This window comes from Pagrus major, chromosome 23, assembly GCF_040436345.1.
Source record: "Pagrus major chromosome 23, Pma_NU_1.0".
Classification (NCBI taxonomy): Eukaryota; Metazoa; Chordata; class Actinopteri; order Spariformes; family Sparidae; genus Pagrus; species Pagrus major.
The window spans coordinates 22,579,961-22,604,122 of record NC_133237.1 but is presented as its reverse complement, the minus strand read 5'-3'; the positions used below and the strand labels follow the sequence as shown (position 1 = coordinate 22,604,122).

The 24,162-nt window shown below is 42.0% G+C and overlaps 1 protein-coding gene across 1 annotated transcript; it reads right to left on the bottom strand.

Moving 5' to 3' along the window:
- Positions 1 to 2,924: 2,924 nt before the first annotated feature.
- Positions 2,925 to 24,162, bottom strand: LOC141019823 (BAI1-associated protein 3-like). Its single transcript, XM_073494844.1, has 33 exons — positions 24,029 to 24,162; positions 17,459 to 17,546; positions 16,610 to 16,693; positions 16,307 to 16,414; positions 15,923 to 15,982; positions 14,650 to 14,716; positions 13,949 to 14,162; positions 13,680 to 13,724; positions 13,207 to 13,284; positions 12,035 to 12,140; positions 11,769 to 11,876; positions 11,582 to 11,674; positions 11,232 to 11,335; positions 11,025 to 11,142; positions 10,728 to 10,852; positions 9,508 to 9,598; positions 9,171 to 9,227; positions 8,957 to 9,054; positions 8,775 to 8,826; positions 8,531 to 8,682; positions 8,256 to 8,379; positions 7,982 to 8,122; positions 7,762 to 7,857; positions 7,270 to 7,485; positions 7,111 to 7,179; positions 6,940 to 7,019; positions 5,792 to 5,900; positions 4,617 to 4,688; positions 4,441 to 4,524; positions 3,700 to 3,820; positions 3,499 to 3,622; positions 3,217 to 3,422; positions 2,925 to 3,028 (listed from the first exon to the last, which is right to left on the bottom strand). The coding sequence occupies exons 1-33, from the start codon at positions 24,160 to 24,162 to the stop codon at positions 2,925 to 2,927; spliced, it is 3,528 nt and encodes a 1,175-aa protein (XP_073350945.1).

Here is a 24,162-nt window from a genome sequence, read left to right as displayed (position 1 = left end):
TTAAATTAAATCATAAAGGGGGCCTTTTACAACCAGATTAACTCAGTCTGACACTTCAGTCTTTTAGCTCCTCTTGGACTAAGGGGACTCAGGCTTGAATTAAACCTCCAGTTTGGAAGTCAGATTAATTGTAAATCAGTGAAGACTCACGAAAAATTTGGACTATTCCAGTGAAGTACTTTTTGTGCCTCCATTGTTTGGTCCCCACCATCTTTTGGGATTTCTGTGCCGAGTTTCAGCTTTCACGAGCGCCGTCAGTCCAGCTCTAATGAGGACGACACAGGTGATTGATATTAACCTCATTAGAGAAAGCTCAGTTCACTCTCACTAACACAGCTGACTGAATTTAAGTGTATGAGTCAAGACAGACTCTTGGTTTAACTCAAACGCTGTCCAGGGAACTGGGCCTTTACACTTGCTACGATAATATTAGCTTGCTAAGTCGTCGCTACTAGAGTAAAATCTAGGCTACTCCATTGATAAACTGTTACCAGAATTTGTGCTTTTTTGAGTTTTTCAGTAATGTATCAATTGCATAACAATGTCATATTCTTTACAATATGGTAGTTTAATTCCAGGTTGTAGTCTGATCCTTATTTTCCCATAGATGAGATGCACAGCTTTGGAGGACTGGTGAGAGCTGGTGTTGAAAGGTTTTGCCTTTCCCCTTAAGTATAATTATGCCACTGCACAGGTTCATTATGCCTTTTCTTTTTCTTTACCTCAAGAGATCAGGCCCCCAACGCTGAGACACACACTCAAATTTTGGTCCTTGTAGGAGGACTGTGATGAGCCTGCATGGATTTAAAGTCAGCATAACAAAGGCTCTGCCATGTTTAATGGCTGTTTCCACAACTTTCTGAACACTACATGAGCTCATTAACAGCAATTAGCTGGGTTCCTCCTAATAAGTGTTTTTGAAGCCCTACCATCTGGACACAAGACCACACACTGTGGCACACACTGTGTTATCTTCAGGGATGTCATTTTCTCCCTTTCAATTATCGGGCCTCAGGGTCTCCTGGCGTAACCCCATAACCATGAAAGTATGAATGGTTCTCAATACAGCCTCTGCTTCCCGTGGAGGAGAAGAAAGGTATATACGTGATTAATCATTTCACTGATTAAGCATCAATTTGAACTCTACAAAAGAAAAATATATAAAAATAGTTAAACCTGTGTGGTTGGCTCATTATTCTCATTGATGTTGACTTTAATGTTGGTTGGGAAAGCATTAAAAGAATAGTTCAACATTCTAGGAATTATGCTTATTCCCTTTCTAGATAAGAGTTTTGTGGTTTTATGGGGATTATACTATTCCTTGGCTGGGCGCAGTCACTCCAAGTCAATATAATAGCTCCCAAAATTTCACTTTTTGGTGCCATTCAGGGCGGCAAAACTGAAATTTTTGAAAAAGTATATGTCAGATTTTTTTTGCATGATAATTAGAATGATAGTACATGTTTTGGTTGCCATCACATGGATGAGTTACCTTGGGAGGCAGCTGGATTCAGGAGATCAGGAGGAGCACACAGGCACACTTGAAGTACTGGCAGCTCCTGATTTGTGATTTAAGTGTGACGACCAGCAAGAGATCTGCCTGGCCATTTGAAAACAAAAAGCTCCTCAACAGATTGAAGTAGTTGCTTCCTGCTTCCTCAGTTAGAGAACTGGAGAGTATATTTCATTGAAAAAGAGCAAAGAATGGCACTGAGGGCTTTTCTTGATGGAAAACGTGTTGTTGGTGGTAGAACACACTCTCTTACTGTTAATCTAAGTGGTTGAAATCAAATTGTGATAGATCGTTCATCCAATCCCCTGCCAAGAATTTTTTTTTAAAGTGTCTGCCCTTTTCCAAAAGGTTTCTAGCCGGAGATATCTCCAGATGGTTCAGTTAAAAAACCATAGACATCCACAACACAGATTTAGATTGAAATAAAGGAGTACAAATGCCAGTAATTTCCTCATTTGTTCTCCAAATAAACATATTCATTGTTCAACACAATTTCCTCTCTTAAATATGACAGATGAATTTGTCATCAATGTGCTGAGTTCATTAAACTTTAAATTAGTGTGCTCTTGCCAGCAGGACTGTCACAGAAATGTGCAGTGACTCACTGGTGTCAGACTGTGAGAATGAACTGAGTCAAAAGAATTGGTCTTCCCACCCCAAGGATTTTGGCTTCCTCAACGACCCATCACACGCTTTGTGAGGAGCAATCTGAAAAGTCGAATGAACCCGAGCTGTGGCGTGCGCCTCAGGGGAGTGAAGGCTGCTGCTGATCTGTTTGAGTGGCCGTAAAACACCAAGTCTCAGAAAGTGCAGTTCTCCAAATCTCTGTCTTCATGATTTCCTCCATTATGTGGGTATTTTGTATTCACGATTGCTTGTGAGTATGCCACCGTATGATCTGGAAAATCAATGTGGGTTCAAGCTTTCACATCCTAAATAGGATTTCATGCAGTTTATCTCCACAACGTGCATGGAGAACGTGAAAAGTCTCATGTCTGAGGTATAGATTTATACTTTGACTGAATACTATTGGTTATGTAAGCTACTTCCACAAAATAGTTCTGTAATGTTAAATCTATCATATCAAAGATCATACAACAAAGATAACAGTTAACCTTGTTACAAAAAATATAGACTAGTAACATTTAGGATCAACTATCCATTCAATTCTAAAATATAGTTTAACTGAGACAGTATAGGGTTGCACAGTGACAGGATGTTACTCTCCCAGTTAGAAAACAGCGATAAGCTCCACTGTTTCTTTTTTTTTAAACTCTTTTTGTTTTGGTATGATTACTGAACAAACAATAACATTGCAAAAAATTCAAATATTGTAAACATCGTACCAGTACAGAAGCACATGTCGCAAGACGCGGTCAGAAAACACCAACACAGGCAGCGCTGACAGCTTTCACTCCTCTTCCATTGACTTCTCAATCTCCTTCAGCCTGCGGACAAACTCCTGAGCCTCCCTGTCCCCGATGCGTGCGTCCAACATCCTCATGATTGGCTTCTCTGGAGGGGAGAGCAAACAGATGAGAGCGCTTCCTACACCTGACACAAATATCTTGAGATTGAATGGCTTTTCATGCTGTATTGGAGAAGTAATTGGAAACCCAGAGCTACACCCTCTGGACTCCCAAGAAGCCAATATTATGTTTGTGTAAAACAAAAAGCTGGATAGAGCCTGGAGCTATATGTACCACTGGGTTTACTGCGTGACAGGTGGAGGATGGAGGGCTGGACGCTCTTGCCGGCTGGTGAGGCGTTCGGTCTCCCTGGCCAGCAGAAGTCGCTGAGAGGGGCCACGGCTTCACCGGCAAAGTCGTTGGTGGACAGCCAGTCATAGTCCATCACAGTGAAGGTCAAACAGGCAAACCTGTGTCTGTACTGTTCAGGGCTGACATGGCTGGAAGACACAGCAACCAAACAAATCAGCCTCAGGCTGCGCAAGAAGTACATGAAGAGAGGAAAATAGTACTCACAAGTGAAAGAGTTCATCGAATACTGGGTGTAGGGTCTTCAGTTTCACTTGTGTGCGTTGACTCTTGGCCATAGGGAACAGGTGGTGAGGACAGAGCTCCACTATGACGAATGGGTCACTTAAACCTGATGAGGACCAGAAAAAGTGAGTGAAACCTTTGAAAAAAACAAGCTGTATTTTACTCAGACTGGTATCATTTTACCGTTAGCATCCAGTGCGATGATATCTGCAGCGTGCAGAATCTCCACCGTCAGTCTCTGCTCCGGAGCATCGTAGTAACACTTCACACTGATCCGACCGAAACGGGTGTGTTTGAGAGTTTTCTGCAACATTCAACACAGTTTTAATCACTGACTATGTTCACATGAACACAATATTCTGATTTATTTTGCACGCTTTCCAAAAAAGACAATATTTCTAATCATAATCATAAGATTTTTTCTAAGTTTTCCACCAGTGACAGACTCTTTCATTCCTTCAACCACCTTCTCAAAAGAAGGGTTCTTCTGTCTTTTCCTTTGGGTATTTCTTCTTCAACCTTGCAAGCTGTTGGCAGTTTGGTTTATGTACAACACAGAGCACACAGTTCAATTTAGGCTCCTAAAACCCGAATAATATCTGCTTATCCCACCTCTCTAAATCTGAAAATAATACATTCAGAATAAGGCATAATCGAGAATGTCCAAGCGGAACATGCTCTAAACATGACTCTTAAGCATAATCAGCAGGTAAAAGTGCAGAGAGATTAAAAAGACTGTTTAATATAGTGGAAACATTCGTCTTCATGTTGCATCGGCTGACAGCACCCTGTTCTGAAGAGTCCAGGAGAAAGGCAGGTTTTTCAATCAGAGGTAAAACACCAGAGTGTTGTGCTGTTCAATCAATACACATCTATCCACTTCAAGGCTAAATGAAATTGTCAGCCTGGTAAGTTGAACCACACCTGATGGGAAATCTTCTCCAGATAGTACTGTTCAATCAGCTCGAAGGAGGAGCATTTATTCAGCCTGAGCTCCTCATCCAGGACCTAAAGAAGCGTGAGCACGGTCAGAAAGGGAAAGAGATAAATGAGGTAGAAGGACATAAGTACTGAAAAAAAAAAAATGCAAGAAGTCCTACCTTATAGTCTCCACTCTTCATGTCCTCCAGGGAAAGACCCTCTCCCTTCATGTGAAAGAAGTGCAGCAGGGTCTGAAACATTTAAGTAAAACAAATGAATATATGAAGGTTACTGTTTCAGTTAAGGTTAGTTTACTTTAACTAATTTTCCTGCTTTATTGTTATATTTCTGTGTGATTACTGCTAACCATTCTCATTATTATTTTTTATTTTAGTTTATTTTACTCTGTACTCTCACTTGTAAATGAGATTTCGAGCTCAGTGTGACTTCCTGATTAAATAAAGTATATATTTATTTTTTGAGGTGACATGCACACCACTTGTTTTTTCTCTTTCTGTGCAGGGAATTAACCCCCCCCCCCCCCCCAAAAAAAATAGGATTGCATTGATTGATTTATTAAAAAGGTCGACGCTTCGGTTCCAAAGACCTTTCTCCGGACATTTATTAAAAAAGGTCGATGTTTGGGTCACAAAGACCTTTGTCAACCTTTTTAATAAATCAGTCAATGCAGAGGTGAAAAGTGTGTGCAGGAATTTGCTCTTCTTCGCTGGAATTATATTCATTTCTTTACCCGAAGAAATCACCGTTACTGACGAACATTGGTCCTTCAAATATGCTTTTTAACTGACAAACATTTGCTTATCAAAATTAAAACACCTTAGTTTAAACTGGGCTGAAAAGAGTTGCACACAGAAAATCCAAAGTACGAGCTGGTGGTCATCACCTTCATCCATTTAATTTCAATAGACTTAAGTCTTAGGATGGTAGAGAGATGTGTTGTTCACACAAACAGCATGAAACTTCCTGCAGGCAGATCTCTCTCTGCCAGTCTCCAAACTGAGCCCACTCGTGTAGCAGGCCGTGACTTTTCATGCAAATCTGTCCCATCCCCTGCCAGCTGGTTAAATTGGCATTAGAATATACAGACGCTCCCATATTCTCATTCACGAGGGAACTCATTTTGCTGCTGAACTATTACCCATTGACTACATAAATATCTAATATATGCTAATAACTGCACGACAGCAAGCATAAAGAGCTAATTAAAGGATTATGGGAACAGTTGGGATGATAATCCTGATACATGTCTTTTTTAAGCACACTCTTCTTAGTGGGCAAACTGGGAAATAGCTATAAGTGAGTGTTTAATGATAAAAACGCAGTAGTCACTGACCTCCACTGTGTACTGGAAGCGGTTGTAGAACTCCACCTGAACGCCCCTGTTTTCTGCAACCGCATCCAGGATCATCCGCAGCAGCAGCTCCCACATGCTTTGGAGAACTCTACGAGGCAGCAGACACAGCGAGACACCCACACGGCTGTGTTCACCAGCTTTTACAATTACCCTCACTTGGCCTTGCGTACGTTTTAACAGATAATAGCTTGATAATAATAAGTTGTAACACAAAACATGTCTGAGTGTTGCTGTTGAAAAGCTTTCATTCAAACACAATCGCAGCATCGCATTTACTGAGATGACACAATTTTTTAAGTGATAATCAAATAAATGACATTTTATTCCGAGAGGATGAAACAGTGAGCATGGTTATGAAGTTAAAGATTCACAACAAGTCCATTTTGTGTGTGCTGGCATACGTCAATGCTGAGGATGCAGGGTTTTGTGTGTATGCAAAGAAATACACAGCAGACTGGAACCGAGCTCTTTGTGAAAGTGGTGCACACTTCAGCCTGGCTGATCTAATCATGCTTGCTTCAATCTTAAAGTAAAAAAAGTACATTTCAACAACTGGGAGGTTTTTATTTTCTAATTTAATGTAACACAGTAGCTTCAACGTTGTTGTTAGCCAGACTTGCTGATTTGTCAATACATATCGATGTGTGAGAACTGGGCTTCAAGTTTCCACATCACACATGCTGGACCAGGAGCGGCTTCTAAACTTCTTGTGATGTAACAAATCGTGCTCGTAGGCCCACCTCTTAAAATCAGATTTTCAGTTAGCACAGACAACTTTTAGGCTTTGAGCAATGAATGTGAAAACAGCCTTCTAGTGTCAATACAGTAGAAGAAGAAGAAGAAAAAACAAACTTTTCACTGTCAAAAAATGAACTATTACCACCCACATGGTGGGTTTAAAGTTGTTTTTTTTATCAATGCATACCTGCCTTGTCTGTTTTGTTTGTGTTTCCTTATTCTACTCATTGTTTACTTGGAACTATTATCGATAGCTGCACAGGCACAGCAGATGGAAATTAAGCCGAATTCGGCACAATTGATAAAAAATACATGTTATTGCACCTATCAAACAGAAAAATAAATGAAGCAATATTCATAGTGAGGAGAGAGGAGGAGGAAATAATTACCTGGTAAGATTCTCCTTGACAAGATTTTCAGTCAGGATGACCATCGTGTCTTGTAAGTACTTCATAAGAGGGGACACAGCCTGGAAGAATGGCACATAATCTCAAGTACTGTGGCTGCAAACATCGCTGATAAAACAATGAATGGCGTAGAAAACCACTTCTAGGCCTTACGTCATCATTATTGATGGAGTCTGGAGACAGGCTGATGTGCTGGATGTACCTCCGCAGCTCAGGCAGCATCTGCACAACAACAAATTGATTTATAAGTGTACCATGTCGCATACTTTCAGTGTAGTTGCTCTGCAGGTTTTCATGCTCTGTGTACGTCACCTTGTCGGTGAGCTGCGCGATGAGACGTTTGGCTTCTCTCTGCAGGTCCAGGTCCATGTTGAACAGCTGCCCGTTGAGCGCCTTGTAAACCTGCTCCTTCCCCTCCACCCCACACGACTCCTCCATGGCTCGCTCCACACCTTGCCAGTCCAGGTCGCGCGGCAGGTGACTGAGGAAAACGCGCACGTGCTCTGTGTTGTTCAGGGCGATGCAGAGCTAGCAGAAAGCGAGGAGGAGCAGAAGAGGAGAAACAGAGGGTGGAGGTGGAGAAACAAAGAAGGAAAAGAAGCAGGGCTACAGAGAAGTGGAGGGACGGGGTGCGAGTGTAAATGATTGACGACGACAAGAGGCAACTGCTTTCTTTTTGTGTATACTGTAAACATATCTGATCTCCTGCTGAGCCCTTTGTGTTGCCGGGGAGAACACTTGCTGACATTTACTTCCCACGTCATCATGTGCCCTCCCCCTGTTCAGTCTAGCTACAGGCGTTACCTGCACTGTGAAGCTCTTGTGGTCTCGGCCCAGCTGGTTCCTCTCAATCTTGCGTGTTATCATCTCCGAGTAGCAAACAGCCTCACTGCAGAAATTCTTTGACAGATAAAATACCAGTCTTGTTATTAAAGTGATTTTCTCACTTTTCTTTTTGGGTTTTGACTATAACACTGGTAAAAAATGTCTCCCTGTGTGCTCATGTGTTTTTGGTGGGACTCACGTCTGTCAAACGCGTGATGAAGATGAAGGCCCCCGCAGAGTCTGGCCAGGCCAGCTGGAGCCAGATCTCGCGTACCTGGCTGAAGCACGCTGTCACTTCTACTGCTGAGGAGCTGTGTTTGGCCTGCTGCACAAGCTCGAGCTGCCCACAAAACACACGCATGCAACATGTAAGACGCATAGAAGAGGTGACACGTTTTTCTGGGCCATGGAGTGACTAAGAAATGTATTTTAACTGTGTTATATACATCACTGAAAAGGCAGAAGCTTCTCACCTTGTCAGTTTCCACGGCTTTACGAATTCTGTCACAGGATCTGTCATGAACGATCTGCAGCCACTTATGAATGGAGGACTTGAACCAGTTATGAAAGCCTGTTAAGGCCAACATTTTAGTATCCCTGTTAGAGAAGAACAGGAGGATTTTTTAATTAATTCAAAGCTGAGGAAAAGGTTAAAGTCTCATCTCCTCGCTGACATTTCAACCAACAATCAAAGGCTTTTACGCTGCCATATATATGAAAAGTCATTAGAGTCGAACTGATAACCAACTTAAGAGGAAGAAACTCCCGAAAGCCTTTGAGGGTTTTCAAGGACATGAAGAGCTCAAAGATGGTCTCTCCCATCGTCTGAGTCAGTCTGGAGCTCTCCTGCTCCAGAGTCCCACAAACCCGCTCCATCGCTACGTTGACATCATCAGCTACCTGAAGGATGAAAGAATTTGACTGTGTTTGAGTAACTTTCCTGTTTCATGACTTGTTCACAATGACTCTTGGCATCATTTTCAATGGCGTACCTGTTTCTCCAACTGCCTGTATGATAAGCTGAGGAAGTCTACTTTCACTGCGCTGTGAGAACAAACAAGCAAAGGATGGAGTGGCATCAGTCCAACGACAACTCATGCAAATCAATGTTTCTGCGCCAGGTAGCGTGACATTTGCACATTGTTGATGAGATGTATAGAATAATGATATTTGCCTGTAGAAGAGTTTGTTGTAGATGTTCTGGGCTCGCTGCACGTCTGCACACACAAAGTCAACCACCTGAACGAGCCGCTTCAGCTGCTCCTCCAGAGTCTGCGATGTCAATACACAGTGAACAACATCCTAGGTATTAATTCTCCAGACACAGACAGTAAAATTATAGACTGTAATCATTTCCATCATTAGAACTTTAATCAGTATATACTTACCCCATCCTCTGGTTTATATCGCGCAATTAAGCTCTCGTACCACTCTGCACTTCCTTTCTGAAATAATTACACAAATTAAGGCAAATTAATGGGTTGATTAAATACTTGATGTTCTTTGCATCCAGTTTTTCTGACTTAAACACAACATATGGGTAACTTTATTTGAAGGGGTGTGCATACGACGTCATGACAAAGCTACTTTGCAGCTTTAACATGAACAATAACACCACCGGCTATCCAGTACATCACTGCACTCTAAACTCTAATACAAACACTGCTTCAATACAAAACAATCTGAAAACACTGCACTGGTGATAAAAACGTGTTTCATTGTTACCTTGACAGCAGTCGTGATGTCCAAATGCAGCTCATTTCGAAGAGGACATACAGTCTTAAACGCCCGCATGTTTTGCATGTAGCCAATCCCCCTGGCATACACAGACAGAGAACATTACGATCAAAGACTGCAAGGTCACGTTACTGTTGATTTCACATCGTACACTAACATGTTGTTCATCAAAACAAATAAGCACACAAGCTTCAATCTCACAAATTTCTTGTCACTCTGATTTTACGCAGAATCCTGCATTATCACTGCAGGAACTTTAACTGTTAGGTGAGTCACTGTGTGTGTGTGTGTGTGTGTGTGTGTGTGTGTGTGTGTGTGTGTGTGTTTCTGGGGGGTGTAGGAAAGATCTCCCTGGAGGTGTTGATCACTGGGCAGAGCCGGACTTCATACTGGGAAGTTTCTATTTAAAAACTTCTCCAAATTAGTCTTACACAGCAACACGACCTTCAATAATTAGCTGATTTTACTGGCTGGCATTTATGTGGAACAGACTCCTCCATTTGGTGCACTTCACTGCCTTAAATTCCTTCTTTTGTGCGATGGTAATGTGTAGCCACGGCCAAAAAGTCTGTTTGTCTAACACTTTGACTCAGAGCAGAATATCTCTGCAACAAACACCAGATTGCCATCAAATTTCGCACAGACATCCACGGTCTTCTTTGGATTTTCTGGTTAAAGTTTCCTCTTGGCCAACACTTTGTTTGATGACAATGTGTCCAAAAGTTAATGCCTGGATCTCCATGAAATTCAGTGTTGATATTAATGTCCCCCAAAATACGAGTTCAATATGTACATAAGCTGAGCACATACATGCGCCGAAAGGGTAGTCCTTTCAGATTCCCATGACTGTATGGCCGTCATACCAGTGTGTATGACCGCATCTGGTCATTCATCGTACTGGTGGAATGAAAGCATATTATCATATAGGCAGTACTATATGTTGCGTAAGGTCAAATATATGTAAAATGTTGCTCATGACCACAATGTGTTGGTGTATAAAAAGCTCTTTTTCAGGTTTTATTCAACAAAATTTGTGGTTGGGAACAAATGTTTAGTATTTTATTTTGAAATGAGTAATGAGCAATGTTTGAAGCCCTGCTTCCTCCACCGACTGTTGAGGTCTCTCTGTGTCTGTTGGGTTGAGAGTTGTTCCTGGTATGGCAGCACAGGCGAGTGTGTGATGTGATGTGATGGCAGTGTGACTTTACCTCAGCATGAGCTCGTAGCGTGTAATGGCAGCGGCGCTGGTGCAGGGGAAAACCTGACGCATGTTCTTCATCAGACACAGGCAGTGCTCTGTGTACAGCCTGAAGCTGTCTGACAGCTGCCTCTCCTGGACACAGGAAGGGCCCTCAGTTATAGCTTCGTTTACACTGGCTGTGAGACATTTTTGGCTGAACCAAAAACCTTGATGAATGTCAGTGAAGAGCTGAGCTAATGAGGTGACTGTTTCCAGATGATGAAAGGTTTTTATCCTACTGAGAGGCTGAAGGTGGAGAACCTACCAGGTCGCCCCTCACAGCGGTCGGGTCCCACTCTGCATCGATGGTCCTCAGGAGGCGCAGCAGCAGGGAGTAGCACACCCTCTGGGTCCGATGGTGGCTGCTGTAGCACTGCCAGCGACTGTGTAAAAAGCGAAACATGCACCTTTTACCTGATGTTGAAGCTTTCATGTTTGATTTGATCAATTTTATTCCTCCATTAATACTCACATAATGGCCTGTTGGAGGGGTGAGAGATCAGTTTGCACAGCATGGTGAGTCAGTACAGTCCAAGCTGCGGGGCAAACCTGCCCGTTCCAGTTGTAGGGCTCTCTCTACAATTACATGTGGTAGATCACCATTTGAGTTCAATCATATAATGACAAGCAGGGAAGAATCTGTCTGAACTCCATTCTCACACATTCACAAAATACATTTCCCTGCAGTTAGAACAAAGTCTAATCAGCTTTAATCCCATTCAAACGCCCCTACAGGCCAAGCTGTGGGTGGTTTATCCCAACTGACTGATCAAGCGTAGATCACAATCACAAATAACTTCATTATGAAGGCTGTTTACTCACCTTGACATGGGTGTGCTCATATTCCACAATCTGACTGAGCAGTTTCTTGTGAATAGAGATGTTTGAGTCTCTCTTAGACAAAGCCGTGTCTCTCTGAAAGAGAAAAAGACTGTTAAAAGTTGTAATTCTTTATATCCTGCACATACACGAAGATCTGCATACTGAATGACTATTATCCTCCACAGACCTGGTTGGTGAAGAGCTTCATTATCAGGTGACATTCTCCCTGAACTTTAGACGTACTCGATCGAGGCTCCAGCTTAAACCAGGTGTCATAGCCGCCCACTGGGACCTCCTGCAAGAAGGAAACCAGCCAGATTAATGACGCTGACATACTTCCAGGGAAATCCTTCACATCGTATTCCTGGGTGGAATCTATTTGTGGTCGTCTTTGATTTGTCATAGTCGTTTCTGACTAGTGAGACTATGAACTGTTCCACTTTAAACACTCACATTTAAAGGGATGTTGATGCATCCGAGGAAGTCATCAACGTTCTCTTCGGAGCCTGATGATGCCGATCCGTTGGCACGCACTGACTTTGCTATTTGCTTAAAATACCTGACAAGAAAAAGCAGAGTGCAAGGAAAGGGGAGTCTTGCTCATCACAGCTTGAACTCATGTTTAATTTTAAAGCGAGACCTTCAATCTACCTTTAGCTAATGCTGTCATCCACCATGACAATTAGAGCATCGGCAGAATGAGTTTCTTGTCCAAATGACAGTTGGCTATGACTCAGATTTTACTTCAAACGGAAAATGGCACATTTTCCTACACGGGATTATGATTTCTTTTGTCCCTTGGTTATGATTGACATGCCAGAGTTTTCATTAAACATGTCTGCTATTTATTAGTCTCTCCATGGCCTTGGCTGAACTTTCTGTGTTATCTGTGTGCACAGCTTTATTGGCACTGGGCTTTCCTGTATGTCAGCCCTTATTTAAGGTTAAAAAACAAATACCAAATGAACTCTTAAAATTATCAAACAGGGTGGTGTCAGTAGTTTTCAAAAGATGTAGACAATGTAGGCCTCCTTATGCACAGCCGACTGAGTGACAGTTTGACTGACTCATCTATTTGCTGCTACAATGCCAACTGCATGAATTAATTAAAGGAAAAGTTCCCCCCAAAATAAAAATTCAATCATTATCTTCTCACCCTAATGTAGACAGAAAGATGATTGAATGTCTCCATTAAAAACTGACACGACAAGTCAGCGAACATCGATAAATTGATATGAAAAGACCACTCGACGTGAGCTTGTGCACCCACTTCAGACAGGGTGCACTCAACGCTTTTACTGAACAGCTACAGTGAAGATTTCAGGGTGTAAATAACGTCTTTTCAAATCAATTTGGGATCTTGGGTCTTCTTGACACTTGTATGGAGCCATTTGGTCTCCATCTACTTCAGTTGTGCAGTAGATAATGACTGAATTTTCATGTGAACTTTCCTTTAATTACCAACTTATATAAATGTGCACACAATTGCACTTTGTTGCCCTTCAGACCTTCAAAGAAACTAAAAGGATAACACTGCTAAAAGAATTTCTTACCAGAGATGTTTCTGTTATTACACTTCATTACATTAATGGTAATTTAAGATTTCACAACATAGTATCTTCTACCTTCCCATTCCACGAAGCCCGCTGACTTCATTGAGCTTTTTGCAGGCCTCTGCAACAGACACATCATCATCATGATCCCTAAAGAAAAGAGGATAATTCAGCGGCTATTACAGCCTCTCATCTCCTGCGAGAGCAAGTTTGCACAACAACTGACTGAACTGAGAAGTGAAGAGGATCCACAATGAATACCCACTGTAGTAGAATAAGCTTTTTCAACTTGTACTGAAGTCAAGAGTCAGCTCTTGACATTTCAATATACACAGTGAAGGACATACAGGACAAAACTGACAAGTATAATCCAAACCAATTTCCTGGAAAAACTGTGATTGTAAATTGAGTAAGCGATTGAGCGACTTATTAAGATAAGGTATTGATCTCAAATGTTTTTTGTGTGCTTCGCATACAGTATATGCATTTACTTGTTATCTCAGATGCAAGAAAAAAGACAAAAAGACATTCAAGGTGTTTCTTACCATATGTCAAGATGTAAGAGGTCATTGTGGACATCATCTACTTCACTGTGAAGAAAAAAAATGAACTGAACTTTCTTCTCTGTGAGTAAAAACTGACAATAAACACCTCCATACTTTATCTTCCACGGGGATGATGACAATGTGCTGCACTGGTCACATACATAACAGCTTTGTCCGTCAGTGTGAAACAAATGAAACTGTGAATCCTCCACGTCACACACATATCAACACGTCCAGTTCTCTGATGGAGGTTAAACGGCTGTACTCACAACACAAAGTGCTCGTCCCACACCGGGTTGAGAGTCTCCGGTTTGACCTCGGTCACCTGGATACACCTGGCAGGTAACACCTCCTTGGTGCTGGAGCGTTTCTCCAGCTTCTCCTTTCTCTTCCTGAAGCTGAACTTTCTCTCCTTCTTATCCTCCATCTCCCGCGGGCTCTGGCCCATCAGGATTCCCAGCATGCAGTAGGGGTCACTGTAACCTGGCAGGCCGCAGGGTGACACCAAGAACGAAAAGTTAATCACACGTGTGAAACTTTGTTTGGGGGCTGAACATTTGTCTACGCAGAATTTATTATGAAATAATGTCAACAACTTGTATCACATATTAGTGTCATTTAAAAATCTTGTCTTATTGTACTTGTACATGCATCTGAAATGTGAGGCTTGCCTGTAATTGTTTCTCTCAAGAACCATGAAACAATTAATGTGATAATGTCTACCCATCATGCATTGCATCATCACTGCTGGTCAAACCTGCAGGCCTTGCTTACCTTGAAAAACTCAACTGCTGTGAAGAGCTGAAAACTACATGACGCTGGCTGACAGGAGGTGAATCAACTGACAGTTCAGTGGGTGAGAAAAGCTTTTCAGTATCCATATAATCACTGTCTAATTCCTATTGGTATTGGTTCCTAATGGTTTTGCTGACTAATAGAGAAGGGCTATTTAATACTGGAGATGTCTCACCATTCGCGTCCTTGGCCATCAGATTCTTTGCTTTCATGACAGAAACTCTCAAAGAGAAACTTGCTCGCTGTGAAGAAAGTTGAGCAAGAAAAGTGACGTTTGCAAGGAAATTCAAAGACACGAGGTCATGCACTGAATATATGCACTGAATGTATATTCTAAAAAAAAATCTATTCTTGTGTACTTCCATATGCTATCTTAAAGTCTGCCTTTGTGAGTCATATGGCAGAAAAACTCAATGTTCCACTGAAGACAAAATAACTAAACAGCAACATATTTTCACTCTGGTCTGTATTTCTCTCAGTCTGTCATCAGGACTCTCTGTTCTGGACAGAGATATTTGAAAGGTCTCTGGCAGTCAAGTAAAAGTAAATAAAATCATACAAAATTGAGCTCTAAGGAGATACAGGTCTCACAGCCTCCATCAGTTCTGGCCTCCAGCTGCCGCTCAACAGGCCCTGTTTTCACCGTATTACCACTTCACACTTCAAACTGACGGCACTAAAACACCACCTGGAGTTGCACAACGGAAGACTGCAAGAAGCTTCTAAATCTGCACTTTGTGACCGCCGAGGATTTATTATGTGTTTTATGAACTTAAGAAGATAATGACTTGGACTGTACCAGACATTTATCATGTTTTAAGTTCCATACAGGAGACATCTTGTGTCCAACAGATAAACCTCTGAAATGAAAATATTTGCATATTCATATATTCTGAAATCGTTCATTAGGAATGAGTAGGTGTCCTTTTAAGGATTTTAATGTGGTAATTATACTTTTTTTCCACTTCAACAGTCATGTCAGACACATGTCTGCAGGGGATCTTTAGCTATTTTTGTCCTGAAATGACTTTAATGGCACCAAAGACTGATTGGGAAGATACTACGAAAAGACTATATACTATAAAAGTCTAAAATTGGGCCACACTGTGCTGCAGTGGTTAACCCGCTAGGGCAGGGTCTTTCTCTGCCGAGTTAACATGTCCTCCTCATGCTTGTGTGGGTTTCCTCTCGGTACTGACCTTGGACGTGTTGAGTGCAGAGTTTCACCTTGTTGTGCATTGTGTGATATGTGAGATTAATAAAGATTTTTTCCTCTAAAACACAAATACTGGTATGCTCCTTCAATATCTTTATAAAAGTAAATTTTTCCCTTTAAGTAAGAAGACTGATGAATAAGGACTGACTGCTTCAACCGCCACAATCTATCTGAAGGATACTGTTCTGAAAACGTGTGAATTGACAGTGACTCATGTACAAAGTGCCTTTACCTTGGCTTCTTGAACCTTTTGGATAATGATGTCTTGTTCCTCTTCGCCCATATCAAACACCTTGAAGAGATGGTAAGAAAGCATTTGCATTACAAAAACCTGACCACTAAAGTTCCTTGGAATTTGAGACACACCTTAAAAAACAGACGCCCACTAATGACATAAAAGAGGCTACAATACATAGTGTGACACTATCTGAATGGATGTAATATCACAGCTGAATAACAGTATACAGCGTGACTGGGCTTTGATGTTTAATCAGGTTTGAGCCGAGAGCATCTGCTCGGATACCACCAGCCTGCTCACAACAAATAACACTCTCATAAGTGTTACTGACAGAGATTTACAGATTCTAGATAGATAGATAGATAGATAGATAGATACCTTTAGCAAGTAAGCAAACAGCTCTTCATCACTTTTCACATGCTCCGATGAAGGCACGCCCACCCGGTTGACCACCGTGTACACAGCCTCCTCATAAAGCAGGTCCAGCTACATGAAAACACACTCCACTTAATAACAACCCTTCAAAAACAGAATGTTCTTTTGCCTGCATGCTTTTTGCTCTCCTGCACATCAAAAGCAGGGGAAAAAAAATAATCTTCAACTGTTATTCTGTTATTGTGACTTTTAAGAATTAATTCCTGCTGAGATACAACAAAAGACAGAAAAGCTGAGCCGACGCACCTCTGTCCTGCTGATTCTGTCAGGGATAAAGGACTGGTCCACATGCTCCTGGGGCGGAGGCACCGTGCAGGCCCCTCTTTGGCACTGTGAGGGGACAGAAATAGTTCAGTCCCTAAAAAAAAGCCTTTCTTAAGGCTGTGTAGAGTGAGAATTGCATAGAGGAGGTCACAGAAATGCATTATTGACAGTAGGATGCCAATCATCACTTGGAAGGACAAACATCTCCAATGATTATTTTAGGGCCCAGACACACCAAGCTGACATCGAAGAACAAGAAAAACTCAGGACGGAGGATATACAAACAGTTATTATGATAAAGCAGCTTTTTTTGACGCCACTCTCGCCAAAATACGAATCTGGAAATGTTGATTAAATGTAGTAAAGTATATTTCTACTGCTGCTGCCTTCATAGCCACTTCATAAACCAAAATCAGAAGACTCATTCCAAATGTTGACATCCACAATAAGGAAAACAGCCCGAGATTTAAGTTCTGAGAAGATAATGTTATGTCTTGTCTCTTCTACGTGTCATGTAGTGTGGATGTTCCTTCTGTTTCGATACAGCAATTTGGACATAAGGAGATCACTAGCTCTCAGCAGAGATGTTAATACAGCATCATTGCCTTGTTAGCAGTATCGGCAGAAGGAGCTGAACACCGCCATCAACAGCAGCTTGTCACAGCTGAGCTTCCAGTCTTCTGAGCCCCCAACTCACCCCGGCCCTTCTGTCTACAAACGTCATATTGGCCACAATGGTGGGCTGAATGACAGCGCTGAGGCCCTCTAGCTTCACGAACATGATTCAAATGTGTAACAGATGGAAAGGTGGAAGTTTGGGGTGTGGGTTACCTCAGCCTGGGCAGCCCGCAGCATGTTCTCCTGTTTCTGAAGGACGGCATTCACACGCTCAAAGAACTCCACGCTCTCCTCCGAAATCCTGCCAAGATGAGGAAACAGATTGACAATTCATCTCTAAAACGGAGATGAATTGATTGGGAAATATGCAAATTTGAGGGAGGAAAAAGTGAGGTTAAATGCATGTTATGTTATGGTAAACAGATACATCCTCTCATCTGTCGTGATTAAAAACAAAGTGGGATTCAGTGACATTGGTGGGATCATACTGCATCATGTTTGCACTCGGCCGCCTGCAGTTCAGCTCCTTATTAGCAATGAAACACAGTCTTGTCTCACACACTAAAAAGCAAAGCAGCTCCGAACCAAAGCACCCAGCAATCCAACATGTCTGCACCCTGCATGAGCCATGTTAATCTACTATGATTAGCAGTGCTGTGTGCAAAATGCAAATGATGTTTTCTGTTTCCTCCAGGTGTGAGTGAATCCCCGGACTCCTGCTGGCCCCAGTTGTCATGGTGATGGAGGCACATTCAGGGAGGGAGGGCTGAACACCTTGGGATTTCCCCCCCATCACCCCAAACTCTCGCTCTCATCCTTCCCAAATCTCTCACCGGGGCACCTTCCTCTCTCGGGATCAGCCATGCCGTCTGTCTCCTCAACCTCTTCCAGCCTCTGTCTCCTACCCTGTCACTTCATACAGAAGCGCCGTCAGCAGAGGCCCTGTCACGCTCCTTTATTAGCGTCATTACATCACAGCGGGTCTGTGGCAGCCTATACCAGCACCCACTGACTCTCGCCATGGTGGGGGAGCGGATGGCAACCCCTGAGGTATTGATGAGGACTAATGGCAGCCATGCTGGGAGAGCTGGTCTGGTTTCCACCGGCCTGAAACCCAGTGAAACCTGAAAGGTGATTCAGTTAAAATGATTGAAATCTTTAATCAATACAAGATTAACTGTAGGGTAGTTAATCTCTGTTGGGTGAAAATCGTAGCAGAACAAATGCACACCGCCACTGTCGTGCTTTTAGTCGGGCTGCGACTATTTTCTCGACAATGCCATTAAATGTTTGGTCCATAAAATGTCAGAAAATGCTTTTCACAGCAAAATATAGGTTGTTGTCCAAAATTAGAGGATAAAAAAAGACACGCCTCTAAACTATACGTCTATTATCGGCCATGAAAGCTCCAGAGATGCGTTTTCCAACAGAACTGCATTAACAATGAAACCAACATGGGAGCAAAATGAATGATATACAGTAAGAAATAACTGTAGGTGAACGTGTGGATTGCACTCATCTGTGCAGCTGATGTGCTGTTAAAAAAGACATAATTTATCTCCTCATAGAGTAGCCTAATCATTGTACTTCAACATAATGGGACAAACTGACACAATATTCTTTATACAGTGACATAATTGAATGTATTACATTTGCCGAATTTACAAGAGGGGGCAAATAATCAAAAAAATGTTGTAGACTAGTTTATAAAGTTTCCCCTACCTCAACAACTCACAAACTGTGATTTTTTAAGGGAGTCTGGGGCTGATGTGCCGCCACCTTGCCGCCAAAACCCACATGTAGCTTTGCACTGAAGGATAGACATTGATCGCAATGAGGATAACGACAACACATGGATAAATACTAATTTATCACAAAAGTATTGTTTTTAACCTTTCATTTGTTATGACAAGAAGTACAACAAGGAAAGGCCTTTAGTTTTCAGCAACATGGCGTGTTTGTTGATTTTTTCCAAATACTGATCAAAGACTGAGTTGTTATTCTAATTTAAAACCTCTCAGTCAGTGTTTGAAAGCTTGAAACCATAAAACCAGAATCTACAATCAGTGAACGACTCCAAAAACAAAGCCTGTTCCACTGACAAGAGATGAGAGGTTTTTGTTTATTTTTTGGAGCTTACAGTTCTCATTTGCACATATAGTGCAAATAAGCTTCATTTGATTCTAATACTTGCGAGACACTCAATTCTCTCCCCATCCATCCTCCATCATCCAGGGCATTCTCCCATCGAGAAATCTGTCCCATCTTCTGTCAGTCAAGCACAGAGCTCAAGGATTTGTCCCGACAGTCTGGGATCTTTTGTTCGGAGCTTGGGGACGACGTGTTCATGAGCAGAAATAAAATCCAGTCCATTCTGATTGGATACATCTAAAAAAAAAAAGATGATGCTGATATCTTTCAACCTCTCTCTCTCTCGCTCTCTCTTACACACACACACATGCACATGCACACATACATGCCACCAGAATAACAAACTGATTTGATGTTGCTAGGAAACAGGTTCATTTTTTTTTTTTTAAACCGTCATTTCATTCTCATTTATTTTCAGAATTCATACAGTTGTGTTTTCCTGTCTGGAGAGTAAATAAAAAGGAAAACATAAATAAAAACAAGAACGCTCTGAACTTCTTCTATCTGCGTGTTTAGATGTGGCTAATTGGGAGTGTGACGGTGACAGCAACCCTCGCTTCAAACTTCAATATAATGTGGCAGTGCATACATAATAATTAATAGAGCGGACATCACCGTTGGCTGCAGCATGAAAGACAATGTGACGTCTGTATACATTCCACTGGAATAAGATGATTTTTTAATCTGATTCATCACGGTTGTCAGTGCACAATATCAGCCTGTGGCTCCTATCGGAGCTGAGGATCTCCGTGACAAGGATCCCCTCTCAAATACTACACACAAGATGGTTTGTTTTACTCTAATTACACATTTGATTAAGCAGCTAAACACTACAGGTGAAAAGGCTGGAGACACGAATGCAACAGCTCTGATAGGATCTCTCTATTCAACACGTCTCCCAGCTAGAAGCACTGACAGTAGCAGGCTGTTTAGTGAATATTATATACCATATTGTGGCTATTTCTTCCCATTGAATGGACAGCATGTCTGTAACTAATGACCATACCTGCATGTATCAGAGGTTATTTGTATAAAGGATAAGGCTGATGATTTATTTTCCATATTTGCAACAAATCTCACTGAAAGACCAAAATCAATCAACCTGAATGAATTGATCCGGCTAACAAGTAAAGCCAGATACATATCATTCTGTGCCATAGAGCTGCATTGTTGCCCAAAGACTATTAAAAACACATCATTGAGTCGCACTCACATGTTCGACATGTTCCTTCATTATAAACACGGCACTATAGTGTAAATTGACAACTCCACCCTCTGCCTCCATCAGTGGGGCTCTTTTTCACAGGTTTTCACCATTATTTCAGCTTTTCCACCATTACCTGAGGATAGCGACCAGGGGAAAGCAATGCCTCTTACGCAATGGCAGACTCGCTTCCTATGTGCCACAATGACACCTTTATTTTTGTGGAAAAAATCCCGCCTGCATCCCACATAACACACTGAAAGAGAGGTCTATGGGGAGGTTTATAAGCAGATGTTGGCACTTTTTCAACAGTGATTACACTGTGCAGTCACTGTGCTTTAACTTAAGAATAATCAGTCAAAGTCAAAAAGTTGCTTATTGCCAGGCTAAAGTCACACATACAAAATTGATGTGCTGTAAATGACAGTGGGTCTTGGATCAGGGCCACCAATGTGTCAATAAATCTAAAACATTACGGTTGGAGGTAGCGGGAAATGTTGACTTAACCCAACTTCTATGTAGCTGAAAGCCAACATGATGAAACAATAAAAAATATCAGATATCTGAAGGCACAAGCAGCGACGCAGGAGGGAAACTTTCAGCCAGAAGCTACAAAAGTTCTGAGAGCTAAACACAGAGACTTTTAAAAACGTCTGTGTCTCTGGTCTCCTGCGCACACAAATATCTACCTTCAGTTTTAACAATTGACGGGCTTGATCCACTAGGAAAATATTGAGAGACGGAATTGGTTTGGGTTGTTTTAATTGATTTATTGACAATAATAACAATGTAGAATAACACCAGCCTTATCTTTTAAATGTATATTATGCCTGTCAGTAATTACTGTACTGGCATGCTCATTTAAGGTCTCTGTTTAATGTCGTTCCAAACCCACTGTGTTATTCTGCATTAATTAAAAAATGAACTCAACAGTGACACTGAGTCAAATTCATTAATGACCCTGTAGCAAGCTCACAATTAAAAACATGTTGTGGTCCACCGCTGGTGAGAGAGATGGAAGTGAGGAGTGAAATAAGCAAACAATGATAAACCAAAATATACATTTAAATGTAAATCCCTACTTGTTTTATGCTGTATTACACTCAGTCAGGCTCGTCTCTGACGGTGTCGTGTGCACTTCCACGGGCTTAACAACCTGCTCACTTACTGTAGGGGTAAAACCATAATTTGCTCGACTGAATTAAAACGTTCACCTCCATCGTGCCACTCTCAGCTCCGACAGCCGACTGGACTACTAGGTCAACAAGTGCGGACGGAGCAGACCAAATCCACCCGGCCTCATTTGCAAATTCTCAATTAAAGTGAGAGTGCAGGCAGGGCAGCAGCAGCCTGAATGGATAACAAAGATCAGCGGCCTGCCTCTAATGATGAGCACTCCGGGTATGTGCACGGCTGAGGCTCAGTGGGAAGGCTGTAGCACCAGGGAGTTGGCGAGGGAAATGAGTAGAAGGTGAGATACTGACTGTTCAAATCAGTCTTTAATGAAGGACTCAAACCGGGGCAGATGTTACATAGACTGTGTAAAAACATAGATGAAAATGTTAATTTGATAAAACATATTAAGAATATGCGTTGAATAAAAACATGCATGAGAAATGTGCCATGTTGTGCTCTGTAGGAATAGTATTACTCTCTTCAATCCTAAATTGATCAGTGTTCAACACAGCATCTGAGGTTATCTTCCATGTTAAAAATAGACATGGTCGTCATTACAAGTACAAGTTCACGTCCTGGCAGCAGCCTGCGTTTAGGTTGCTATAGAAACCTCAGGTTCATACTATTACTTTTGGCTTCAGATGAAGCTTCAAAACAAGGCTGAAAAAAATCTGATGATTTCACCTGTGGCACTTTGGCAGGCGATGAAAAGACAGTGTTCAACAGGAGACAACGGTGGGAGAGATCAGACGAGATCAAGACCGAGGTACATAATCCACTTAGAACCTGTTTATTCTAGATTAACTGGAGAATCGTTTAGTCTCTAAAATGTGTGAAAATACTGAAAGATACCCGACGCAACACTCAAGGTAACCGTTTCAGATTGCTTTGTCTCTCCGACCAACAGTCCCAAAACACAAATGTGTTCAATTGTGTATAATTTGTGTTCAATTTACTATAATTTGGGATAAGAAACAGCAGCAAATCCTCACTTTTGAGGAGCTGCATCTAAACCCATGTACATATAACTTTCATGTAAGGATTTACAAACAAAACACATACATACAGACGCTAAAATATAAGGCGATTTGCTCCTCTGATTTAAGATGCAGTGAGATGTTCTCACTCAAGTAAAAACAGCGGTGTGCTGTACCGTGCTGCACTCATATGCTGAAGGAGACATGTGGATATCAGAACCATGTTGTGTAAACGGATATGCAAGAAAGCAGCATTTGTGTTCCAAGTCAGAGCCTGACTGTGCATGTAATAGTGTGGTTGATGTTTCCTTTGGGGGAGAGGCAGCTCGTGCAGGGCCCCGCTCACAGCAAGTCACAACTCTGGAATAAATGTCACCCACGATAAAACACTCGCTGTTGACAAGAAATGATGGCCTGTGGCTCCAGCTGGACGGCAAGTGTAGAACAAATAAATAACAGCCATGATTTACTGCTTATGAGCTTGTGCCGCTGTTTTCGTAAAGGCTGTCATTATCCTTTTGAGCTACACTGTCTGCTATTCAAATTTTCCGATAAAAAGACTCTCATTATAGAAGCTATTACTTGTTCTAATAGGCAACAATCAGGCAAATATTAACTGTAGCTAGAAACGATCTTTCCAGACAGAGTGATGTATCAATAAACAGCCTGCCTCCTGCTTCTTGCTCAAATTCAAGTGGGCTTAATTTGCGTCTAACAGTAATGCAGAGGGTAATTCAAAACCAAAGGCAGGGAACGCATCACAGCTGTACTTCTAATATGAAAAGACACAAAGTTCAAGCTATACAAGCTTCAATTTAAATGTTCAGCATCGCTACATGATACATTAATGTTGGCAATGTACGTTTCTCGAGGTCCCCTTAAAGATATCCGGTGGTTTCACACTTATAGAGGTTGAAACTCTAACTGCGATCACTGGCTTGACTGCCTTCCGGCCTGTAACTCCACCACCATCCCCTCCACCTCCAGACATGAAAGTCAGGTCATGAATATGTAATGTGAGCGTGGTATGGTTTTAGTAGATGTCAGTATGGTACGTAGGCCTATGACACATCCAAATGTGAACATATTCCTAGCGATTGGGCTGCATGGAACCCCAGAAGAGTTATTAATAACTTGTTCAACGAAAGAGCGCTACGTACAAAGTGCCCACAAAATCCACAAGTGCCACATGATCGAAAAACCTTCATAATACCTGGAAACCTGGCAGAAACTGATGTCGTGAAAAGTGTGTATGTGTGCACAGCAGCGACTCACCTGCGAGGTAAGGGCTCAGGACAGTGTGTGAGGGGGCTGCTGGCGGTGGGTGGCGGTTCCCTTCGGCTCCTCAGCGACTGGCTCCTCTGCACCTGCCTCAGCACACTACTCTTCAGGTCCAGCAGCGTCGTCAT

Coding starts and splice junctions, on each gene's coding strand:
- LOC141019823 (XM_073494844.1), bottom strand. CDS start 24,162: ATGACGACGCTGCTGGACCTGAAGAGTAGTGTGCTGAGGCAGGTGCAG. Junction 9,055..9,170: donor GATATAAACCAGAGGATGGG/GTAAGTATATAC, acceptor TTGACATCGCAG/ACTCTGGAGGAGCAGCTGAA. Junction 7,858..7,981: donor TCATCACGCGTTTGACAGAC/GTGAGTCCCACC, acceptor TATCTGTCAAAG/AATTTCTGCAGTGAGGCTGT.